The sequence below is a fragment of the Tiliqua scincoides genome, chromosome 1 (genome assembly GCF_035046505.1).
Source record: "Tiliqua scincoides isolate rTilSci1 chromosome 1, rTilSci1.hap2, whole genome shotgun sequence".
In the NCBI taxonomy this organism is placed as follows: Eukaryota; Metazoa; Chordata; class Lepidosauria; order Squamata; family Scincidae; genus Tiliqua; species Tiliqua scincoides.
The window spans coordinates 257,209,831-257,230,220 of record NC_089821.1 but is presented as its reverse complement, the minus strand read 5'-3'; the positions used below and the strand labels follow the sequence as shown (position 1 = coordinate 257,230,220).

Here is a 20,390-nt window from a genome sequence, read left to right as displayed (position 1 = left end):
TGATTTTTTGCCTTCTGGAGGCATTAGGACCTCCTGAGGCTAGGGAGGCTGTGCACAATCTCCCTGGCCTTCAGAGGAGCCTCCAAATGCAACCACAGCACAGCTCCAGACACATTCGGAGGACAGCAGGTGGGGAGGTATGCTGGTTCGGGACCTACAATGATGTAAAACCATGGGTCCCAAATCCACAGATAAAGAGACCCACCTGTATAGAAAGGAACGACATGATCCAATAAATCAGGATTCTCTACTGGTATCTACTGGTAGCCAGACATCAAGTAATTCATGCAAAACAATGTAAATTGTTTTGTACAGGTGTGAGTTGGCTGGAGAATTGCTGGGATGCTATGTAAGAAAACCTGATGGATCAGATCAAGGGTTCATCTGGCTATTATCTTGTTCCCATCAGGAGCTAACCCATAAGCAAGACACAAAAAGGAATAGCTTTTCCTATTTTCCTGCTTGTTTGTCCCTGAATTTCTGGAATATGATACTTGGGGGTTTCATTTGGCTGCCCTAACTGATGATTGTTGAAAAACCTATCCTTCCAGAATTTGTTCAATTATTTTTAAAAGCACTCTAGGATTGGTTGCATTTGAGTTCAAGTGTTATGAAAGAGGGAGAAATCTCTTTTCTGTTCATTCCATTCATTTCATCAAACTCTGCTGTGCCTTTTCTTTATAGTACAATCCTGTGCATGTCTACTTGGAAGTATGCTCTGTTGATTTCAGTGGGACTTGCACATCTATCTGGGAGCATAGGATTGTAACTTTAGTCATCTTTTTCTTTTTCTAAAACTAAAGATGCCTAAACATGCCAGCTGTTGCTTGCAGGGAAGGTTCTCCAAGCTATTGGTCATTTTGGTTGGCTAGAGGAATCACTGGGTGGCTACATAAGGAGAATCTTTTACATAGGTGTGGGTGGGCAGGCTCTCCCCCCCCCCCGCAAGTCTTCAGGCAGAGGCTGTATGGTCATCTGTTGGGAAAGCTCTAGCTTCTGATTTTCTGCATTAAGCTGGGGGGCTGCACTTCATGGTTCACAAGGTCTCCTCCATGATTCTAAGAACCATTCTGGATCAGTTCAGTGATCCATCTAGTCTAGCATCTTGTTTCCTTGATGCTCTGTAACTTTTAAGCTCTCTCAATGAGCTGTTCATCATATGCCATGGTGAAAATCCCTGATCTTGGACTTTTCTGTTACTTTCTATGATGTCTCAACATAGCAAAGGGTCTTCTCACTCGTCTACTTTTAGTAGCTGTTGGCAGAGCTGGTTTATGCAGCATGCTTTGGGAGACCTCTGTTAAGAAGACAGCTGCAGACTTGTGGTTATAAAGGAAGAAAAAGCTTTATTGAAGCAACTACTGTACATGAATGATAGGTGAGAGAGAGGGGGGGGGGTGGAAAAAGCAAGATAGATAAACCCTCCAGGTAGCTGATACCCTCCAGGTATTGCCCCCTTTAGGTGCAGGGTGCTTGTACAGGGTTGTTGCACTTTTCTCCTCTTCCAACAGTAGCTATTGTCTGAGCAGTTTCCTCTTGTCAACTGACATGCAAACAAAGGATCTGATCCAGCTCATTGGACTGTGAAAAGTGGGAAATCCGGGTGCTACTTCCTGCGCTACTTGCATGGCTGATGTGTGTGTGCATGCACATGCTTGTGTGTGACAGATTCAGCCCCAGAACTTTGTTACAATGCTTTGTTTCAATATATTGCTTTGTTACAATAAAACTGGCTATTACTACAAGCCCTTACTACATAATACTATTCTGTATGTAGCTGTAGTATAGCGAAGGCATTTGTGGAAAATGTGCAACATTTAATTCTCCCCCCCCCCCCACTATTTAGATTACTTACTTACTTTGATGGTCCATCTTCATTGGCGATCTTCCCAATGTGACCCACATTCGCTACATGTTTTTTGGTCTTGTGCAACCTTTGTCCAGTGCAGCGGTCCCTGTTGTTTAAATGACCTGGCAAAGATAACTGACCAGCAAGTAGCTGGTCAGCCGTGTTTTTTTTTTTTTGGATGTGGTACAGGATCTGGTGCGTGATTCTGGTGCTTCATCGGTCGTCTGTTTGGTGGATGACATATCCTGCCCATCTGTGCTTCGCGGAAGCCATGTACTCAAACAGGTCATGGGTCTTCAATTCTTGTTGGTGTTCTTGACTTCTGAGACTGTGTTGCCATTGCTTTCGGCAGTTTCTCCTGAGGAGACATCTTTCAAGTGCCCGGTGGACAGTTCACATGGTGGTAGCTATGGTCTTCTTATCGGCCCATGTTTCTGTGGTGTAGCTAAAAGCCAGAAGTTCTGTGGAGTCGAACAGGTGGGCTCTCAGTTGCGAGTCCTGGATCTGGCTGGTGACTTCTCAGATTGATCCCATGGCGTCCCGCGCAGCTTTCCTTCATCTCCTGATCTCAATTGTTAGGTTGTTGGCCATGTTCACTTCATGTCCCAAGTAGATGTAGCTGTCAACTTTATCCAGGGTAGTACCACAGAGTTGCACATTGCCCTTGTCGCACCATTGGTTCATCATCATCTGGGTTTTCTTCATATTCAAGCTGATAGCTTTGCCTACTTTGTTCAGCTCGTTCAGCATCTTGTTTATCTCCATTGTATTGTTGCTGATAAGCACAATGTCGTCTGTGACCCATAGGTTTCTTTCCAACGATCAGCAGCCCAATCAAGTTGGCTCATAGCATGCTGAAGGGCTGAAGTGAAGAGCTTTGGGGAGATGGTATCACCCTGTCGGACTCCTTTTTCAATGGGGATGTGCAGTTTGTTGTCAAACAATTGGATGGTTGTTGACATCCCAGTGTTGCATTGTTCTAGGATGTTAATGTATGATGGGTCCACTCCAGCATGCAAGAGAGAGCTGAGAACGGTGTTAATTTCTTCCAAATCGAAGGCCTTTATATAGTCCATGAACATCAGTATAAACAGCATCTTGTACTCTCGGCATTGCTCGATCAGTTGGGTAATGGTATGGTCCATGTAGCAGAAGCCCTTTCAGAAGCTGGCTTGTTCCACTGGGTGGTATGTGTCCAGTGTTGAATCCAGTTGGTTCAGTATGGTCTTGGTAAAGACTTTGTGGGGGGGGGGGCTTGTTAACAAAACGATTGGCCGGTAGCTGCTGATGTCTTCTTTGTCGCCCTTCTTGTGGATTAGGACCATCTTTGAGTTTTTCCATTGGTCGGGGATATTCCCAGTCTCGAGGTAGGAGTTAAAGTAGAGGGCCAGCAGTTTGTAGATGTTTTTGCATCTGAGGGAGTCCACAGAGATTCTGTCGGATCCTGGTGCTGTTCCCGTCTTCAACGACTGAATGGCTTTCTCATTTCACAGGTGAGGATGGATGGTGGCTTCTTGTCTGTTGGAGATACTTAGATTAGGAGGGATATTTGGAAGGACAATTGAAAATAAAATTTGCTCTCTTCTAAAGTGTTCCAAAGCGAGCAGTGTATCAGGTTTTCTATGCTATACAATTATTTAAAATTAGAGGAGGAAAGGAACTATTGAACCATGGCAGTGAAATAGGAAAGGAATGGGAATCTGTAAATTACTACATGGACTAAAGATGAGATAAAATTCAGCGGCCCAGGGGAGAAGTAATTTTCATACTTCCATAAAGAGCTTTTTTGTTGTTGTAAATCTGGTTTTCTCTGAAAGTCAGTGGGCTTTTTCCTGTAGTTCAAAATGGAATTTGGTAATGATGTATTTATACACATTACTTGCTTATGTTTTCAAGTCCTCTTAAGAAGCAAGAGCAACAGTTATTTCTTTTGCAGCTGGAATCGCTTCAGTGGTTAGTTTCAAAGAAAGGCAAAGAGACTGATGGACACCTAAAGAGCCTCCTTTATGGGCTTCAAAGAGCAACAACAAGCATCGGAAAACTGTTATCACTGGGCAAGACACATGGTATCTTGTGGTATTCCTTGACTCCACTGTGAACAGCACAGGAGTACAGCTCTTTGCTCTGGGTCATTGAAGTGACAGTTAATCATTTAACTATTTAACTTGTTAAACTCTCTGCAGCAAGTCAGAATATCTGACAGTTGTAGTGCTTGGTATTGTTTGTTTTCAACATTGTGCTGTTGAAACATGGGGTGGGCTTCAAGACAGGATGAGGACCACATTGAGTGTTTGTGCTTATATGAACTAATACAAAGCCAGCTTGCGTGATCAGCAGAATGTCATGTGGCAGTACCTGGTGGACTGTTCTACTTTAAATTGAAGTTCTGCTCTAGCCTTTTCCTTACCTGCTTGAATTCTATATGAAGGGATTTGCATACTGGGAAGCATTCAAACATGCAATCCTCCATCCACTATCTGAAGCAAAATAGTCCAATGAAGACTCATTTGTTCCCAATCATGTTGTAGCTCATGTTCCTGCCAGGCAACTGACTGAATGGCTCCTTTTCCCTTGTTCACTCTTGCACGTGTGTGTGCTTTCTCTCTCTCCCCCCCACTACCCCCACTATCTCTCATCAAGTGAGAGATGAAGGAGCTGCTTGTCAGCCTGTGTGGGAGGCAACTGGAGGCCAGAAGTGTTACCAGACCAGAAAAGACCTATCTGAAATGTTGTGCAGTTCTTGAAAGACAGAACCTTTCTTCAATTGTAAAAATCCCTATGGGGATTTAGAACAGCCTGCTTATGTAAACCGCCTTGAATTAAAGTCTGAGGAGAAAGTCTGAGGAGACGACCAAGAAAGGCGGTATATAAATACCTGTATTATTATTATTAGTATTACCAACTCTCCATGCAGTCTTTTTTCCTTGGTTGGTTGTTTCATCTTCCACCCTCATTGAAAGTGAATGTGTGATTAAGTACACACTGCTTCTACCATTGCCAGCTGCAGCAGCAGAAGGGCAATCAGTTTCTGGTAGAATTCAGAGAAGGGGCTGTGGCCTTGGAGGCTCACCAACTTCCTTAACTCCCTCAGAAGTAGTGCCAGTGGTATGTGCAGCAGCAGTTGGAGCATGGAGGGCACTCCCCCCCCTTCTCACTGAACTCCGTAGGGTAAAATGAAGTAACCAACAAGGCAAGAATTGTCATTATCCTCATGGTCATCATGCTGGTGCTTTTAAAGCGGACCTGTGCACCCCTCCTCCTCACAGAGCAGTTGTGGTGTCTCTGTGAAGGAGGGGGAGGAGGGTGAAAGCCAGCAAGATGAAGAATCGTCCTCGCTACTTTTGCCTGCTTTTTAAAGCTGCATTGAGGTTTAAACTGAAGGTGAGCCTTCTTGCAGAACTCTGAGGAGGTAAAAATGTGACATCCATATGTCCAGATAATTCAAATCCACTGAATTGTGTCGCTCAAGTCCAAGTTATGGTTAAGCTGGTTCAGAAAAGTTTGGCTGATGAAATTTTTGTATGAGAAAGCAATATAAAAATAAGTGAGGGTGATCAACTAGCGAGAGAGACCCATTTTGTTCTGGGCTGAGGAAGCAACATGGTGAAGGCATAAGATTGGGAATGACTGACAGACAAGACTGCAGGTGTTCTGGTGCAGAATGAAAAGGGCTTTATAACGAGATGAGGAAGTTGGGAGGCCAGGCTTTCAGAGAATTTATGCTTACTGAAAGTATCTTATGTGGCAGCGTATGAGAATGTTATATTTATTAAGCCAGTATGAAGCAATGGATACAGGACTGGTCTAACTGATAAACAATTGCTTGAGCTGATGAGAGGCTAGGGTGTGATATTCAAGCCCTGGCCTATAAGTGGAAGATTTGAATTGGCTGCCACTTGCAGTGATTGTCTCCCAGTCTTGCAGATTTGCTGGCCTGGAGGCTAGCAAGCAGTCACAACATGTGGGAGGAAGCTCCCTGGCTCAGTGTCAAAGCAATGCCCACTTCCCGCTCCCCCCACATAATGGTGGGAAGCTGTTGTGGTAGAGGAAGGGGAGAGGAGGGCAGGTGGCAGCAAGAGCTGGCTGTCTGCTCTGTGGCCATTTCCATGAGGATGATAAGAAGATCTCTGTCACCAGTCCAGCTCTGCCTGATTTGAGGTAAGCCAGCTGTAAGTTAGGTGCTTATCACCTTCCTGTTTTCTTACCTGCTCAATGGCAACATTGAAGGAGGTACTTCTCACCCATAGAGAATCAGTCACCCACCAGTGGCAGGGCTAGCCAGCATCTCCTCTTGTGTGCATCTGTGCATGCATGCACATGTGCATCCTGTGTGTACATATGATGAGAGAATGAAACTTCAGTGTTTCCTACTTGCTTCTTTTGTTGAAAATGTAGTGATCATATGTGACTTGTTGATAGTTTGTGACTTGGCTCATTTTTTTTTTGAGTGTGTGTTTGTGTGTGTGTGATTTGTATCCTGCCATCTGCATAGATTATTTTCTACGGCTGGCTCAACTTTGGATAGCATCATTATCTGTGGTAGCTTGTTATCATGTAATCTGCTATCACATTGTCCTTTATATGACTATCTGGGGAGGGATCTTAAACTTTGCCTTAGATAACAAAATACCTTGAAATGAGCTTGAGTGTTGCATTTAAACTGAGAAGATCTGGGTTCATATACTGTACCTGTTCAGTCATGAACTTCAGTGGCAATCAGTCACTTTCTCCCAGCTTAATTTATCTCGTAGGGATGATGTGAGTATAAAACATGGTAACATCATATTATCCTGCCCTGATCTCTTTTGAACCAGTATGATATAAATATGATAGATAAGATGTCATATTAAATTGGAACTGAGATATTAAATGACTGTTGATCTCCCTGTTTTTTCAGCACAGACCCTGTTTTTGGATGGCCTACGGCATGGCAGCCTCTTGGTTTCTGTTGGGTACCAATGGTCTGATAGTGATTTTGGTACATGTAACTGTCTCTTATTTAGTGGCGCTTTTTAAGAACCCCATTCTGGTGTGGCTGAGTTCATTACTTCTGTTGTCAACTTTGCATGTGCCTGCCCTGGAAGAAGTAAAGGTAACTATTTTATCAATATTATTTAAATATTTAACTTGGTGTTTTGTAATAGTGTTTATTGTTCCAAGAATCTATTTTTGACAATTTAGGCAAATGAAATTCTTATTCAATCAAACAAACAGTCAGCCCAATCCTTACCTGCGCTGGCACAGCCAAGCTGCAAGGCCTGCATTGTATTCAGCACAGGTTAGGAGGCGACTGGAGGTCCTCTCGGGGTAAGGAAATGTTTTTCCCTTTACCTTGAGTAACGCCCCAGACAGCTGTATGAAGCTTCTTGGTTTTCTGCCAGCTATACAGCAGATGGGAGTCTGAGCAGCCCGGTGTAACAGTGGGTTTAGGATACAGCAGTGGAAGCCTCTGCCAACTTCACCCTCTCTCAGGCCCGATCTGTCCCCATTCCATCCTCCCTGCCCAGAAACGCCTTGCCTCTAAAACTCCCTCTGCCACCCTCTCTGCCACCCCTGCACCGCTCTTCGCCTTACCTGTCTGCATCATCAGCCATCGGGCTGGATGCAGTGCTGTGTGGGGTAGTGCAGGCTGCTCTGCCAGTGCTGCTTACCCATTGAATGTCATGGAGCACTTTATGATACTTTTGTGACACCTTCTGCTGCTGCAGGGACTGCTGTGCCATCAGAGGTGCGAGGTAGAATTGCTCTCTGAATCTTTTTTCCATCCTTGGTATGGCTTGGTTCCATCATTGGAAGCTCTTTCCATTCATAGAAGGAGGTTCTAATGCTGGGGCACTACTCTGCTGAAGGGTAGCATCCAAATCAAAAAAGGGTGGCATCCACTTTTGCAGTATATGAAGTATTATGCTCTAGGTTAATGTTTATCACTTGTAGTTTAATTTTGATATGGCTAATCATAAAACTGTTGTGGCACCTGATACTGAATTGGTCTGTAATCTGTAGGGCAAGAATCATTTGTTTGTTTAAAATGTATGAATCCTACCTTTCAGTTGCAAGGATCCTTTTGTTCACTATATGAGAACATGTAGATCTATGAAAATGTTTAACAATAGTAGCAGCACTAAAATCAAATGATTTTATTTTCAGTTATCCTCTGAAGTACCATCAAAGAGGGAACCTGGCACGTGGGCAGTGGTGTTAAGAGAAATGATTGTCCTGAATTATTTTATTTTCCATTGTATTATGCTGTCATATTTAATTTATGAACTATGCATATACCTGATGCCAGACAGCATCACCAGACCAACCCTACTTGCGCATACCAACTGCTGCCAGCCCTGGATTGCATCATGGAATCTGTGTGCAAAATGAATTTTGGACATTGTTTTTCCCTGAAAATCAGTTCATGCCTCAATCTTGAACTCTGGTTATCATCTCATGTCACCCACCCTGGGAAAAGAATGTAATTACATTTATATAACCTCCTGCTTCCTGTGTAATCATGGAAACCTTTCAATACACCTCCTGTTCGTTTTTGCATTCAGTAGTATCTCCACTAATGCAACTTTCCAGAATCTAGTTGTTTCAGCATTTCAGTATAATCACTTTTCCCTGCCTGTACCCATTGAGAAATGTGTCTTGTGCAGGCATCTGTATTGTGAAGTTGCACCTGCATGCTACTTGTTTCCATTAAAGAAGTTTCACTATGCATTTTGCACATTTCCTGTGAATGTAACACTTTTCAATTATGTAATCCTATTCCAGTGTGCTATGTCATCTTCCCCTTTTGTTGGTATCTGCCTGATGTTCCCTGGTCACATCTGTGAAAAATATTTGTATTTCAAATGTACCCAATATATAATGGGCCCTATACAACTGGTGACCATGGCTTCCCTGCCGCCCGGGAGCCAGGTGTGCAAGTGCCGGCCCCCCTATCTGGACTGCATGCCGAGTGCACACCACAGAGGAGTGGAAAGGTGGCATGGTGCTGCCCTTGTGGTGCACACTCGGCCACTACCTTTTTTTTTTTTTTTTTGCTTTTATTATGGAAAAAGCACAAAAAAACAACCGGTGGCTAATCCCCCCTCTCTGTGCCCGCCTTTACCCTCTTTTTTTTTTTTAAAGGGATAGACTGCTCTGAGCATTGCTCATCTCTGTCCCTTTTTTGAAGAAAGTGGTGGTCATGGAATATTTCAGAATAAAAGTGACTGAGAGTGCACCATGGAGGGGGGGTGCCGTGCCACCCCTAGTGGGCATTCCAGGGACTGATGCAACCCCCCCCCCCGTTTGCCTATGCCCTACCCATCTGCACTTTGAATAGAAGTGTTTCTCCTTTAATCATGCTTCTGGAGCGGGCATGTCAGCACCCACTTTTTACTGGGATAAAAAGTAAGGATTCCTAGGACCCAATCTTATCCAATTTTCCTGTGCTGATGCAGCCATTCCAACAGGGTGTTCACTGCATTTTGCAATGGGGGCAGTCACAGAGGTGTCCCCAAGGTAAGGGAACATATTGTGGTGTACTTTTGATATTTATGTTCTTTCCAGTAAATCTGTAGTTCTTTGATTGGAAGTGATTTCACTCTTATAGCAAAATCAGGTAAGTGTAGGATTACAGCTTTAGGGCCCAAACAAACTTTCCAGCACCAATGCAGTCCTAGTTCGGCCCCATGGTAAGGGAACAAATGCGGAGGCCATCCTCCCAAGTGCAGCACATGTCCCATTGTCACAGCCACATCAGCGCTGGAAAGTTGAATAGGATTGGGACCTCTTCTTCTTTTGAGGGACTGGGGTTCTCTGCGTAATGCTGAATTGCACCCTGTCCAAGATCCCTTACATCAAACAGAGCTGTGTTGTTCATTTTGGCCATATTGTCTCTAAAAGCTGCAGTAATGACTGGTCCCTTTGTGTCTTCTTAGTCAGAGACATTTATTAATAATTCCCCTTGCCAGCAATTCTGGAAACAGAGGAAAGTACTTCTATAGGTGAGGCACCACAACTGAGAATGCCTGACCTCTTATTTCCTCCCACCTTACCTCACCTCAGAAAATGGGGGCAGTCTAAATAGAGCATCTGAAAAAGACCTTAAAAGTTGGACAGGGTTATCTGGAAGCAAGCTATCTTTCATGTGCCCAAGTCCAAGCCCTTCAGGTTTTTAAAGATCAAAAGCAGCACTTTGAATTGGGCCCATAAATGAGTAAAGAGCCAGTGCTTAATCCTTTCAAATTTGGCAATATGTGTTCCCTATGACGAGCCTGTTAGCAGCCTAACTGCTGTATTTTGCACTACTTGTAGCTTGAAGTTTCTTCAAAAGCAACCTTGCACAGAGTGTGTTGCAGTAATTTAACCTGGCTGTTGTCAGGGCATGCATGAGACAGTGACCAGACTTCATTTGCCCAGGAAAGGCCGCAGCTGGCAAATCAACTAAACCTTTGAAAGGTGCTACACGCTACAGAGGCTATCTGAATACCTGTCCATAGAGTTTTCTTGATCTGGATTATGGCTGATCCACTCAATTATTGGATTATTTGGTGTCCACTCAAAATGAGAGCATCATTGTTGGTAGCTAACTTTAAAAAGTCCCCATGTTCATCATTTTATATTCCAAATTTGGTCTTTCATAGCATGAGTCATGACCTATAAAACGAAATATTCAGTTGACAGATTGGTGGCATATTCACAGTCCTGCAAAGGTCCACGTTCTTGTGGTCATGGTGACTTTTTGAATTCACAAGTTGAACCAGAGAATGAGAACATGTTTACTCTTACCATATACAGTAAGATGTTAACATGAAGTCCGCTGAGTTACATAAGAATGATTTGGGAATGAGAGATCTGTTGTTGTCATTCTGTGATTTTGGTAGAGCCGTGCTCTGAAGAGGCAGGTGTGGAGGTTCTGTGTGCGTACTTAATAATACCAAAGTGTTACCATGCTTTGGCACTGTGTTGTGTTGTAGTTTTAGGGGATTAGCAAAATGATAGAATGTGTGCTTTGCATGCAGAAGATCCCGTATTCAAACCTTGATATCATTGGTTAAAAAGAAAAGGTAACCAGTGACGAGAGAGATTTCTGCCTGTTCCCAATTAGAGCACCCAAGACTAAGCTAGACAGACCAATGGTCTGACTCCGTATGAAACAGCTTCATATATTCTTGATGTTAGAGTACTTGATGGAGCTCGCTAGGGATCATTTGTCTGTCTATCAGAAGAAAAAACCCTTAGCATTTACAGAGGAAAAAAAAATCTTTAGAAACACTTGATGGAAAACAATAGAGGGAAAACAAACCCAGAAACAAACCAATGACCAATGTCAACCGAGAATGAAAGGACACATGATGCTACTGTGTAATAATGTGGTGCACATGTGGTGTGAGAGAGGCAGGGCAGCAACACCATTTTGCAGCAACCTCATTGGAGGCGTGGCTGGTCTGGAGCTTGCTGCCTTTTCTGCCTCCTATGCAGGAAAAGAGAAAGGGAGCAGGGGATAAGGGAGCTTTTCCCCAATGCTCACGGTTTTCTTTTCCGCGCTGGAGGATTTGAATGAAGAAAATGTTCTTTTGAAAGATGTCTCCTGCGTTCCCGGCATTCATTCATACTTGCAAACAATATTCACAGAAGGGATAGACCATTGCATAGCCTGTGTACATGCCTTGCCTGCATGCCGGACTGTAAATATAATGTACTGTGAGGGAATAGTGAGAGAAATAACCAATTCATAAGAATAGCTGTCCAGGTTTGTGTGCAGGATATGCTCCTTTTGGTCTCATCAATAATGTCACAACATTGAAGACTGCTTTCTAGTTTTATTGGGACTATTTTTCTTAACATGTTTTATCTGAAAATAATTAAGGTAATGACAATCTAGCATCATTACTTTTGTTGCCTATTTTTTCTACGCAATGCGTTCTGGGAAGTTTTTTCTTTTCTCTTTTTTCTTTTGGATGGCACAGAGCTCTGTGGTGTCAATAAAATACCCCCTACCTTCATTTTTATAGCTGTTGGCTAATCCCCTTGAGATTTGAAGTACATTTAGTTTTGTTCCTTGGCACCTGCTGGTGCTCTGCCACTGAGTTACAGTTCTTCCCCATACGGAGATCCTCAAGAAATGAACACAGAAATTAACCAGAATGTTGAGATGTGTGTTGAAGGGAATTTAAAATAGTTTCCTCTTGGGGGGGGGGGAAGCAGAGTAGCTTAAGCAGCAGACCCCCCCCCCCTTTATGGGTATCACCCCAGGGAACCTCCCTCACCCGGCTGACTGCTAATCAATAAAAAAGACAAAGAGGCAATGGCTTGTTAAAGTTGCAAAAAAGAAGTTATTTACTTACAGTTCCATTGAGTGTATATTACAGCATCTGATTAGGATCAGAGGTTCAGCTAACACTTAGAGATAGTAAGGCCCTGGAGCTGCCTCACCCTGCATGCCTTGTGCTCAAGATGGCCTGGGCATCAGAGCCCTGGTGTGTGCCATCTTAACAGGTCAGTGGTTGGAGGACAAGAGGAAGTGCTCAGAGGAGAAGGGAAGGATAAATGGTTAGGGCCACACCCCACAAGGATCACAGAGAGAACAGGTAGAAAGGTCAGAGTCACTGGGTCATAGCTTGACCCCTTCTGGACAGCATCCTGCCCCCTCTGGACAGCAGACGGAGTTGCACCAACTCCAACAATGTGAACTGAAATGAGGTGCACTTTTAAGAGGAAGATGAAAATGTGCCTTAAGATGTTCAAAGCATCGGAAGCATTTCCGAGACTCTTTGTCAGCCCTAGTCAGGAAATTGTAGATACTCTGGAAGTACTTATGTGATCAATGAAACAAGCATTTATTTTTCCATTGCCATGCTTCCTTCTAGGTTTACTTTTCTTCTCTTAAATAAGATCCTGCATTTTCAGATGTCTTCATTGCTCAGCAGTGGTACTTTTCGGCCAATGTAACATAAGCTCAATTGTATTCCTGCTTTTTTTTTCTTCCTTGTTTTTTCCCCTCTGGGTGTGTACATTCACAGCAAAATGCAGGAAGTGTCTGAATAATTTAAAAAAAAATGATTGTGGGTTAGTGCTGTTAACAGACCTGAGGATTTATCTGCCTTGTTCTTCTGTGTTGAAAGCACCAGGAATTATGTTAATTTTCCCTTTCTGTTTCCAAGCCTGATCTTAATGTTGGTTCCTCTCCATGGCCAAATATCGTTTTGAGTAATGTCATAGAGTATACTTGGCTTGTTTGTAGCTCTATTCCTGTAGTAGCCAATTATATCCAGTACTTGGAGTACTTAGGAAAATAGGTATATAAAATACTAAGTATCATAAGAAGAATTATCTTTTATTTGCAGCGGCATGACTTACAGTTATGCTGTGGAAATGTTTGTCATCTATGAGAGATTTCATGTAACTTTTTTTCTGGTGTTATTTTACAGAGAAGCTGGTATGCCAGTGAAAGTGAGTACTACTTGCTGCTTTTCACCCTGACTGTCCGCTGCCTCTACTACACAAGCTTCAGTCTAGAATATTGCTGGCACAGGCCTACTGAGACAGCACAGCACTCCTTCCTGTGGATGTTGGTGTATGTGTTCTATTATCCCGTGTTTCACAATGGGCCTATTATCACCTTCGATGATTTTTGCAAACAGGTGACACACTTTTTAAATATTGCCTTGGACTTGGATGATAATAGATTGCCATACTACTCACAGTTACTATTTATGGAACCTCCTTATATTACCCTAGCCCACACCCCATGGTTGCCTCCATGGAGTTATGGGGCTTCACTTGGGGTAATGACTTCACTTCACTTGCCCCCACTGCAGTTTGGCTTCTGATTGTGTGCTATTTAGAGGACTTTAAAAATTTCATTTAGAAGGCAATTGAAGCTTTTTGATCCCTTGGTGCTCAGGTGTGAATGTGAGTGAGTGAGTCAGAAGAGGAGCCAAATTGCAGCAGGACAACTCCCTATCCTGAAAAGCATTTTCAGGTCATTTTTCAGGTTCTTCAAATTCACCTTGAAAAATCTATTGTGAAATTGACTGATCCAGAACCAGGAATTCTGGATTTTCTCAGGAATGTTTTGATCCACACCTGAATTCAGAAGTTCCATATGTGCATTTGTCTAGGCACACTGCAGCATGGAATTTATAGATTTCATGATATGAAATCACGGGTGCATATTTAAAATCATTTCCCTGGTGGCTGGGAATAAGAATAGGCCCTCAGTTTGGCTGTACTTGTCGTAAGAGGCGACTAAACAGCCACCGGGTAGATGGGACTCGTCAGCCTGGGAAGGCAGCTCATCTGAGAGAAGGAAAACTCTGATCCCAAACCTCCACTGCCTTGTGGCTACATCCAGTTATGGAAAAGGCTTCAGGAGACAACCTCGAGGCAAAATCCGGAGCCGGAGTCCCTGAGGCAGTTCGTGGCTAAACACAGTCACGTTCTGGCAACTCCTGCGACGCTGCTGGAACCAACCATATTGGCCTCTGCCTTTCCATTGGACCATTCCAGCGACGTGGAGAGGGGGGATTTGCTGCATGGGTAACAGTCTATCCTCCATATCTACCTTACCCAGGCTTTGCGCACTGGAGAGGACACTCTATTCCAGAACACTATTCAGAGCGCGATACCATAGTCTTCCGAGACTGAAGGATGCCAACAATTTAAAATCAGATGCAAGGGAGGGCACCAGGATGAGGTCTCTTGTTATCTGGTCTCTTGTTATGCTCCCTGGGGCATTTGGTGGGCCGCTGTGAGATACAGGAAGCTGGACTAGATGGGCCTATAGCCTGATCCAGTGGGGCTGTTCTTATGTTCTTAATCTCTCTCTCTCTCTCTCTCTCTCTCTCTACGATATAAATATGCACACAAATGCATATACATATCCAGAAGGTATTTGATACAATGAGATTATACAGATTTCCCATTTGTGTCAATGAGAAATAATAGAAACTTTTCATCCAGAAATAACTTGAACATGCAATTCATTTCCTGAATGCATGACAGTACAGCTATCAGGATTTTCAAAGGATTCTGAGTTAAGAGTATACAACCTGAGTTTTTCCTGTTGAAAATGTTTAGCCGCCTGTCAAGCAGCACAATCCTATCCACACTTACCTGGGAGTAAGCCACATTGACTATAATGTGACTTACTTCTGAGGAGACATGCAAAGGATTGGGCTGTAAATGTTGTATACCCATACTAGATGGCTGGAACATAATCGGTCCATGCCACAAAAACCAGTTGCTATGGTTGGTATTGATTTAGCTCTTTCTTCCTTGGAAAGATTAGAGATTGCATTGCACAAATCCTTAGAGTGCAAGATGTTAATAACTGAGTCTTGGGAGTTTTGATAAGCCCGAGACACTGATTTTCATACTCTCAGTAGTCAGTTGCCCCAAGCATAGTGTATTTTATGAGTCAGATACTGTTTACGATGCTGTGGTTGAAGATCTCGGATAGATCCAAAAGATTCAGATACTCTGATTATTAAAAACCATGGGGATCCTCCAAGGCATGTGAGGAAGGAGCTTCAACCATTCTGCCCTCGCAGAAACTGCTGAGAAAAGTAAAATGGTTCCTGTTCTCAGTCAGGGTAAGGTCTCAACCCAACATGTACACATGGCACACACTTCATCTTTAAAATCTCCTTACTGGTCAAAAACATAGTGTGCCTGTTAAAGTAAATGTGGTGATCTAATAAAGTAGCTTCTCTGTAACGAATTATTGAAAGGGAAGGAGCATTGTGTGTTTGTGCAATTCATTCTGTTACCGTCGGCAAGGGGAGCTTGCACAGCATATGATCGTAGTGTCAAAGCTGAGCTATACACAGTTGTTGGGCTGGACTCAAGAGTTGAGGGCAGAACCAGAGAAGCGATTGGAAGGCAATCAACTGTATTGTTGCATAGAGCAAAGCCTTAGTCCGAGTAGGAAGGCTTTGAATTATAGGAGGAGAGCCAATCACCAACTTGGATGGGTTGGTTCACTCTAGTTCCTGGCAGTTCTTTACTGCATAGAGCCACGGTGAGCTTCCTGGGAGCCGTGGAATCCTCATGACCTGCTATCCTATACAGTGTATAGGATTGTAACCCTAATGCGGAGCTGTGGTCAACAGTCTATTAGGTTGAAGGAGCCACAAGTCAGAAGTTTGGGAACCACTGGCAAGGAGAGCTGCTCAAACTTGGAGGCCTGGTGGCTGAACACATGAGGCAGCTGTGTCCAGAGCCATGGATTTCTAGATCAAGTTCTGGGATGTTGTGATATGTGTGTGGGCATGAGGCAAACATATTGGTTCCAGGTGATCAGAGACAAGATCAACTGTGGTTGAAGAATATGTGTTTACACTAGCAAATGAATGTAGTTAGTGACCAGTGGGGGGCATTTTATATGAAGAAACTTTTATTCTTCTGCTTTTCTAAGTTGAAAGCAGATTATGTAAATTTAGTCATATCAGTAATGTCAAGTAGGTTGTATCTATCTGCCATGCACAGCACACCACCCCTCTAGGAACATGGCTGGGTTTTGGGGTGTTTCCCCCCCCCCCCAGCAAAACCATTCAGAAGTTATTTTCCAATGAGTTTTTGTTTTTTTTAAACCAATAGTGCATATGTATTTTAACTGAAAAGGAAGCTCCTACTTTTCAAAAGAAGATAGTGCAGAACAGAAAGTTTAAAGGAAGGAGATGTTCTGCCTTGTTTATGTCATTTACAAGAGAGGGACTGCATTTCCTTCTCAAGTCTGCAACTGTTCTCATCTGTGTGTCTACTACAGGACCTTTAGCGTCAGAGGCATTTTTCTTCTCTCCAAGCCAGACATAATTCCAGTCCTATAAAAGAAAAATTGTCCTGACACAGAGATTTTCAAACTTGCTCAGATGTTATCATACCCAGTTCCTATTGAAATTAACCATTTGGTGTCCCTAAATGTTTCCGCTGATGTGGTTCAATGAATATTTTTTCGTTTATTATTGGATGCAGGAAGCAGATGTGTCAACTTGCCTATTTGAAGTCTGATAGGCATGCATCATAAGTGAAGTGGCGGTAGCATCCCAGAAATTTCAATTCCTCCCCCCCCCCCGTGCTTTGAGGAATCGGTAGTTTTTTCAAACCACTCACTGCTAGTGAGATGTCATTAAAGATGAGTCAGTATAGTGAAAGCATCCGGAAAGCTCACTGAAAGAAGTAATAAGAGTTATTAAGTAATCTTCCATTCTTTCTGGAGAATAAGCCAATCATCTGAGTAATCATTTCCCAGCAACGAAAGAGCAAGGATAAAAGAAAAATAAAGAATTTGGATGAATGAGGTATTCCCTTAAAAGTGGAGAGAATATTTTCTCCTTGTTGTTTTATAGCTCGACAGTTTATGTCAGAAGAAGCACAGAAATGTACAGATAAAGAACCTCAATACGTGCACTGTGTGAGTTAGGTGCCTGTGAGGAAAGAGAACTGCATAACTCAAGCTGCAGTCCTATCCACACATACCTGGGAGTAAGCCCCACCGATTATAGTGGGGCTTACTTTTGAGTAGATATGCATTGGATTGGGCCCTGAGTTAACATTTAATTGGCCTTACTTAAGCATTTAAAGTTGAGCAAATGTGATTTGACTCACAGCCCAATCCTAACCTGAGCTGGTGCAGCTGGGCTTCATGGTCTGTGCTGTATCCAGCACAGGTTAGGAGGTGGCTGGAGGTCATTTTGGGAAAAGGGGATATTTTCCTCCTTACCCTAAGTAATGCCCCAGCTTGCCCTATGGGGCTACTGAGATCTGTGCCAGCTATAAAGCTGGCAGTAGTCCGAGTCGCCTTGTGTAAGGCTGACTGGCTCAAGAGGCAGAATAGGATATGGTGGATGAGGCCTCTGCTCATTCTGCCCTCCTTCCCGTTCTGTCCTCCCCCTGCCCGGAAATGTTCTCTCCCTGCCTGTGAAAAGACTTCCCACCACCCTCTCCCAGTTCCTGAACTGGTCAGTGCGAAACTTACTTCCACTGATGGCCAAGGGCTATGATCCAGCGCTGACAGGCCATCCCACCCGTGCTGCCTACTCGTGTGGTAGTGAACATGTTTTATAGCATGTTTACAGCATAAATAGGATTGTGCTGTCAGTCTTTTAGTCAATAGATGTTACATGCTATGGAGATTTGAAAAGTGGTGCTGGGAAGGGACCAGTGTGCAGCAGCAGTGAAGAGGGCCAACTCCGTATTCAGGATAATTAAAAAAGCAGTTGACAATAAAACTATCAATATTACTATGCCATTGTACAAATCAATGGTGAGGCCACATTTGGAGTATTGTGTCCAGTTTTGGTTGCCTAATCTCAAAAAGGATATAGCAGAAATGGAAAATGTGCAGAAAAGAGCTATCGTAATGATTGTTGGGCACCTCTATGTTGAGAAAAGGCTGCAGCATTTGGAACTCTTCAGTCTAGAATGAAGGCACCTGAGGGAGGTCATGGCCAGCACAGTCCTACTGAACTCCCCACCTGGTGATGCAGTGGTGCCAACATGGCATCCACTGTATCCCAGGGTGGAATTTTAGCATGTTGAGGCCTCCTCAAAGGGAAGGGAACATTTGTCCCCTTGTCCTGGGGTAAACCCCCTCCCCACTACCATGGGTCAATAGGTGGTCAGGATTCAGTGCCACTGTCGCCAAACCCACCCCTTCTTGGGCCCAATCTGTTCTCCTCACTGCCCTGTTGCCTGTCTGTTCCACCCACCCCAGGCTCTGTTCTGCTCCCTCTGTGCCTCTCTTCAGAAGCTTGGATCCTAGTATCTTAGCTTACTGATATAAGTGTGTGTGTGGGGGGGGGGCAGTTAGTATAATCAATAAGAGTGAGTTTGAGTGTTTAGATATATTCCCGTGTTGTTAGCCTTACAACTAAGGTGAATAGCAGTGTCCCCATATTGTAAGCAAAGAGAAGTTCTGCTGATCCAGTGCTGCACTAGTACAGGATTTGATTGTGAGCTGCAAATTGGGGCTTCCCAATTTGTTTCTTGCCTCTACTATGAGTTCACTAGATAAGCGAGCCTCTCCATCACTGCCTGTTTTCCCCACTGATTTCCTCCCCTCGCGTGCAAACCCAAGGCCTGTGCTAGTAACACTCAAGCATGCATTGGTAATACAACTAAATCTGGCCACCGTTTTTCTATCATTTTCAATGAACTTGTGGATAATTAAATTGTTTCAAAGAAAAGACACAATTATTTGCTGTTGTGTCAAGTGTTCCCACATAGAGAAGAAGTAAACTTCCATGTGGGTTTCTGAATAAAAAGTATTACTGAACTGGTTGACTGTTAAATGCAACAATTTATTCTGCAATTTAATTTTTTAAAACAATTAACACATTTTTGATGTCAGCTTTTTCCCTCCGTGCTCAAAATCCTATGTGAAAAGGTGAAAGCAAATAAACAAATTTCTTTTGTACTAATTGCTTTATTCACTTAGCATTCCTTACCTCATTTTATTTTTCCTGATAAGTCAGAGAACAAAAAGCTTTTTCAGAAATAATTATCCCAACAGGTGATAGAGGCTGAATGTTGAGAATATTCTAATCCTACATACGTTTTTGGAATGAATTATTCTGGCTTTTATGGACTGGAGGAAAGTTTACAGTATGATTTAATGTGCTCACAGAAGTGAGTCTGCTCTTTATGATGTGAGCAGACATTAGAGCAAGGGATAAAAATGAAGTGTGATGGAAGCATAAATCTTTTAAGCTTTTTATTATGTGTTTTCTTTTTTTCTTCTTCTTTTTTATTATTTATTTATTACAGATACAGGAAAGGAAATGGGTTATGCTTAGGTCAGGTACAACACAGGTTATACATGAGGGTATTGGCCCTAGATTCCAACATGCATCATTCAGTTAACAAAAAAAAAATACAACATAATCATCAATACAAAGGCTATCATATTTATCAATCTAAAAAATTAAATTTAGTGAAACAATATTGTTTAACTAAAATTATCTATCCAATCATAAAAAACTTCCAATAATTTATTACTCTAGCTAAATCTTTCTCTTTCATTCTTTCTGTTAAAACTTCCATTTCTGCTATTTCATAAATTTTATCTATTAAATTTTCTCTAGTTGGCACATCTGTAGATTTCCATTTTTGCGCAAACAATATTCTTGCTGCTGTGACAATTTGTACAATAAGGTGTTTCTTACATTGATCTTTAATTTCTGATGTCACATTTAGGAGAAATATTTCTGGTTTGATATTATGTGTTTTCTTAGCAGCTTTAAAAATTTGGTTAGATCTCGTTTTGCTATACCCACACAATTGGAAACATAACTACTATGCAAGATCAACATTTATGCTTGAGGTGAGGGCATTATGATGAAATTGCAGCAGTCATCTTCCCCCCCCCCCTTTTTCCTCCTACTGCCACTCCTACAGGATATTATCTGCAGGCCTTTGATATTTTAACCTTTGTGAAGTTTGCACTAAATAATCAACAGTTTATATGGCCTTGAATAAACCATGATGCGGTGTGGCTCTGTGAATGAGAGCTGCATGTACGAAAACTTCCGGAGCATTTGCTTAAAGGAATTGATAG

General features: G+C 42.8%; 1 protein-coding gene across 1 annotated transcript in view; it reads left to right on the top strand.

The window, feature by feature from the left end:
- The window catches only part of HHAT (hedgehog acyltransferase), a 189,751-nt gene that overhangs the window by 13,580 nt on the left and 155,781 nt on the right, over positions 1 to 20,390 (top strand). The window contains exons 4-5 of the mRNA XM_066611755.1: positions 6,747 to 6,941; positions 13,261 to 13,473. Coding sequence (XP_066467852.1) covers positions 6,747 to 6,941; positions 13,261 to 13,473 — 408 coding nt within the window. The remainder of the gene's footprint in view (positions 1 to 6,746; positions 6,942 to 13,260; positions 13,474 to 20,390) is intronic.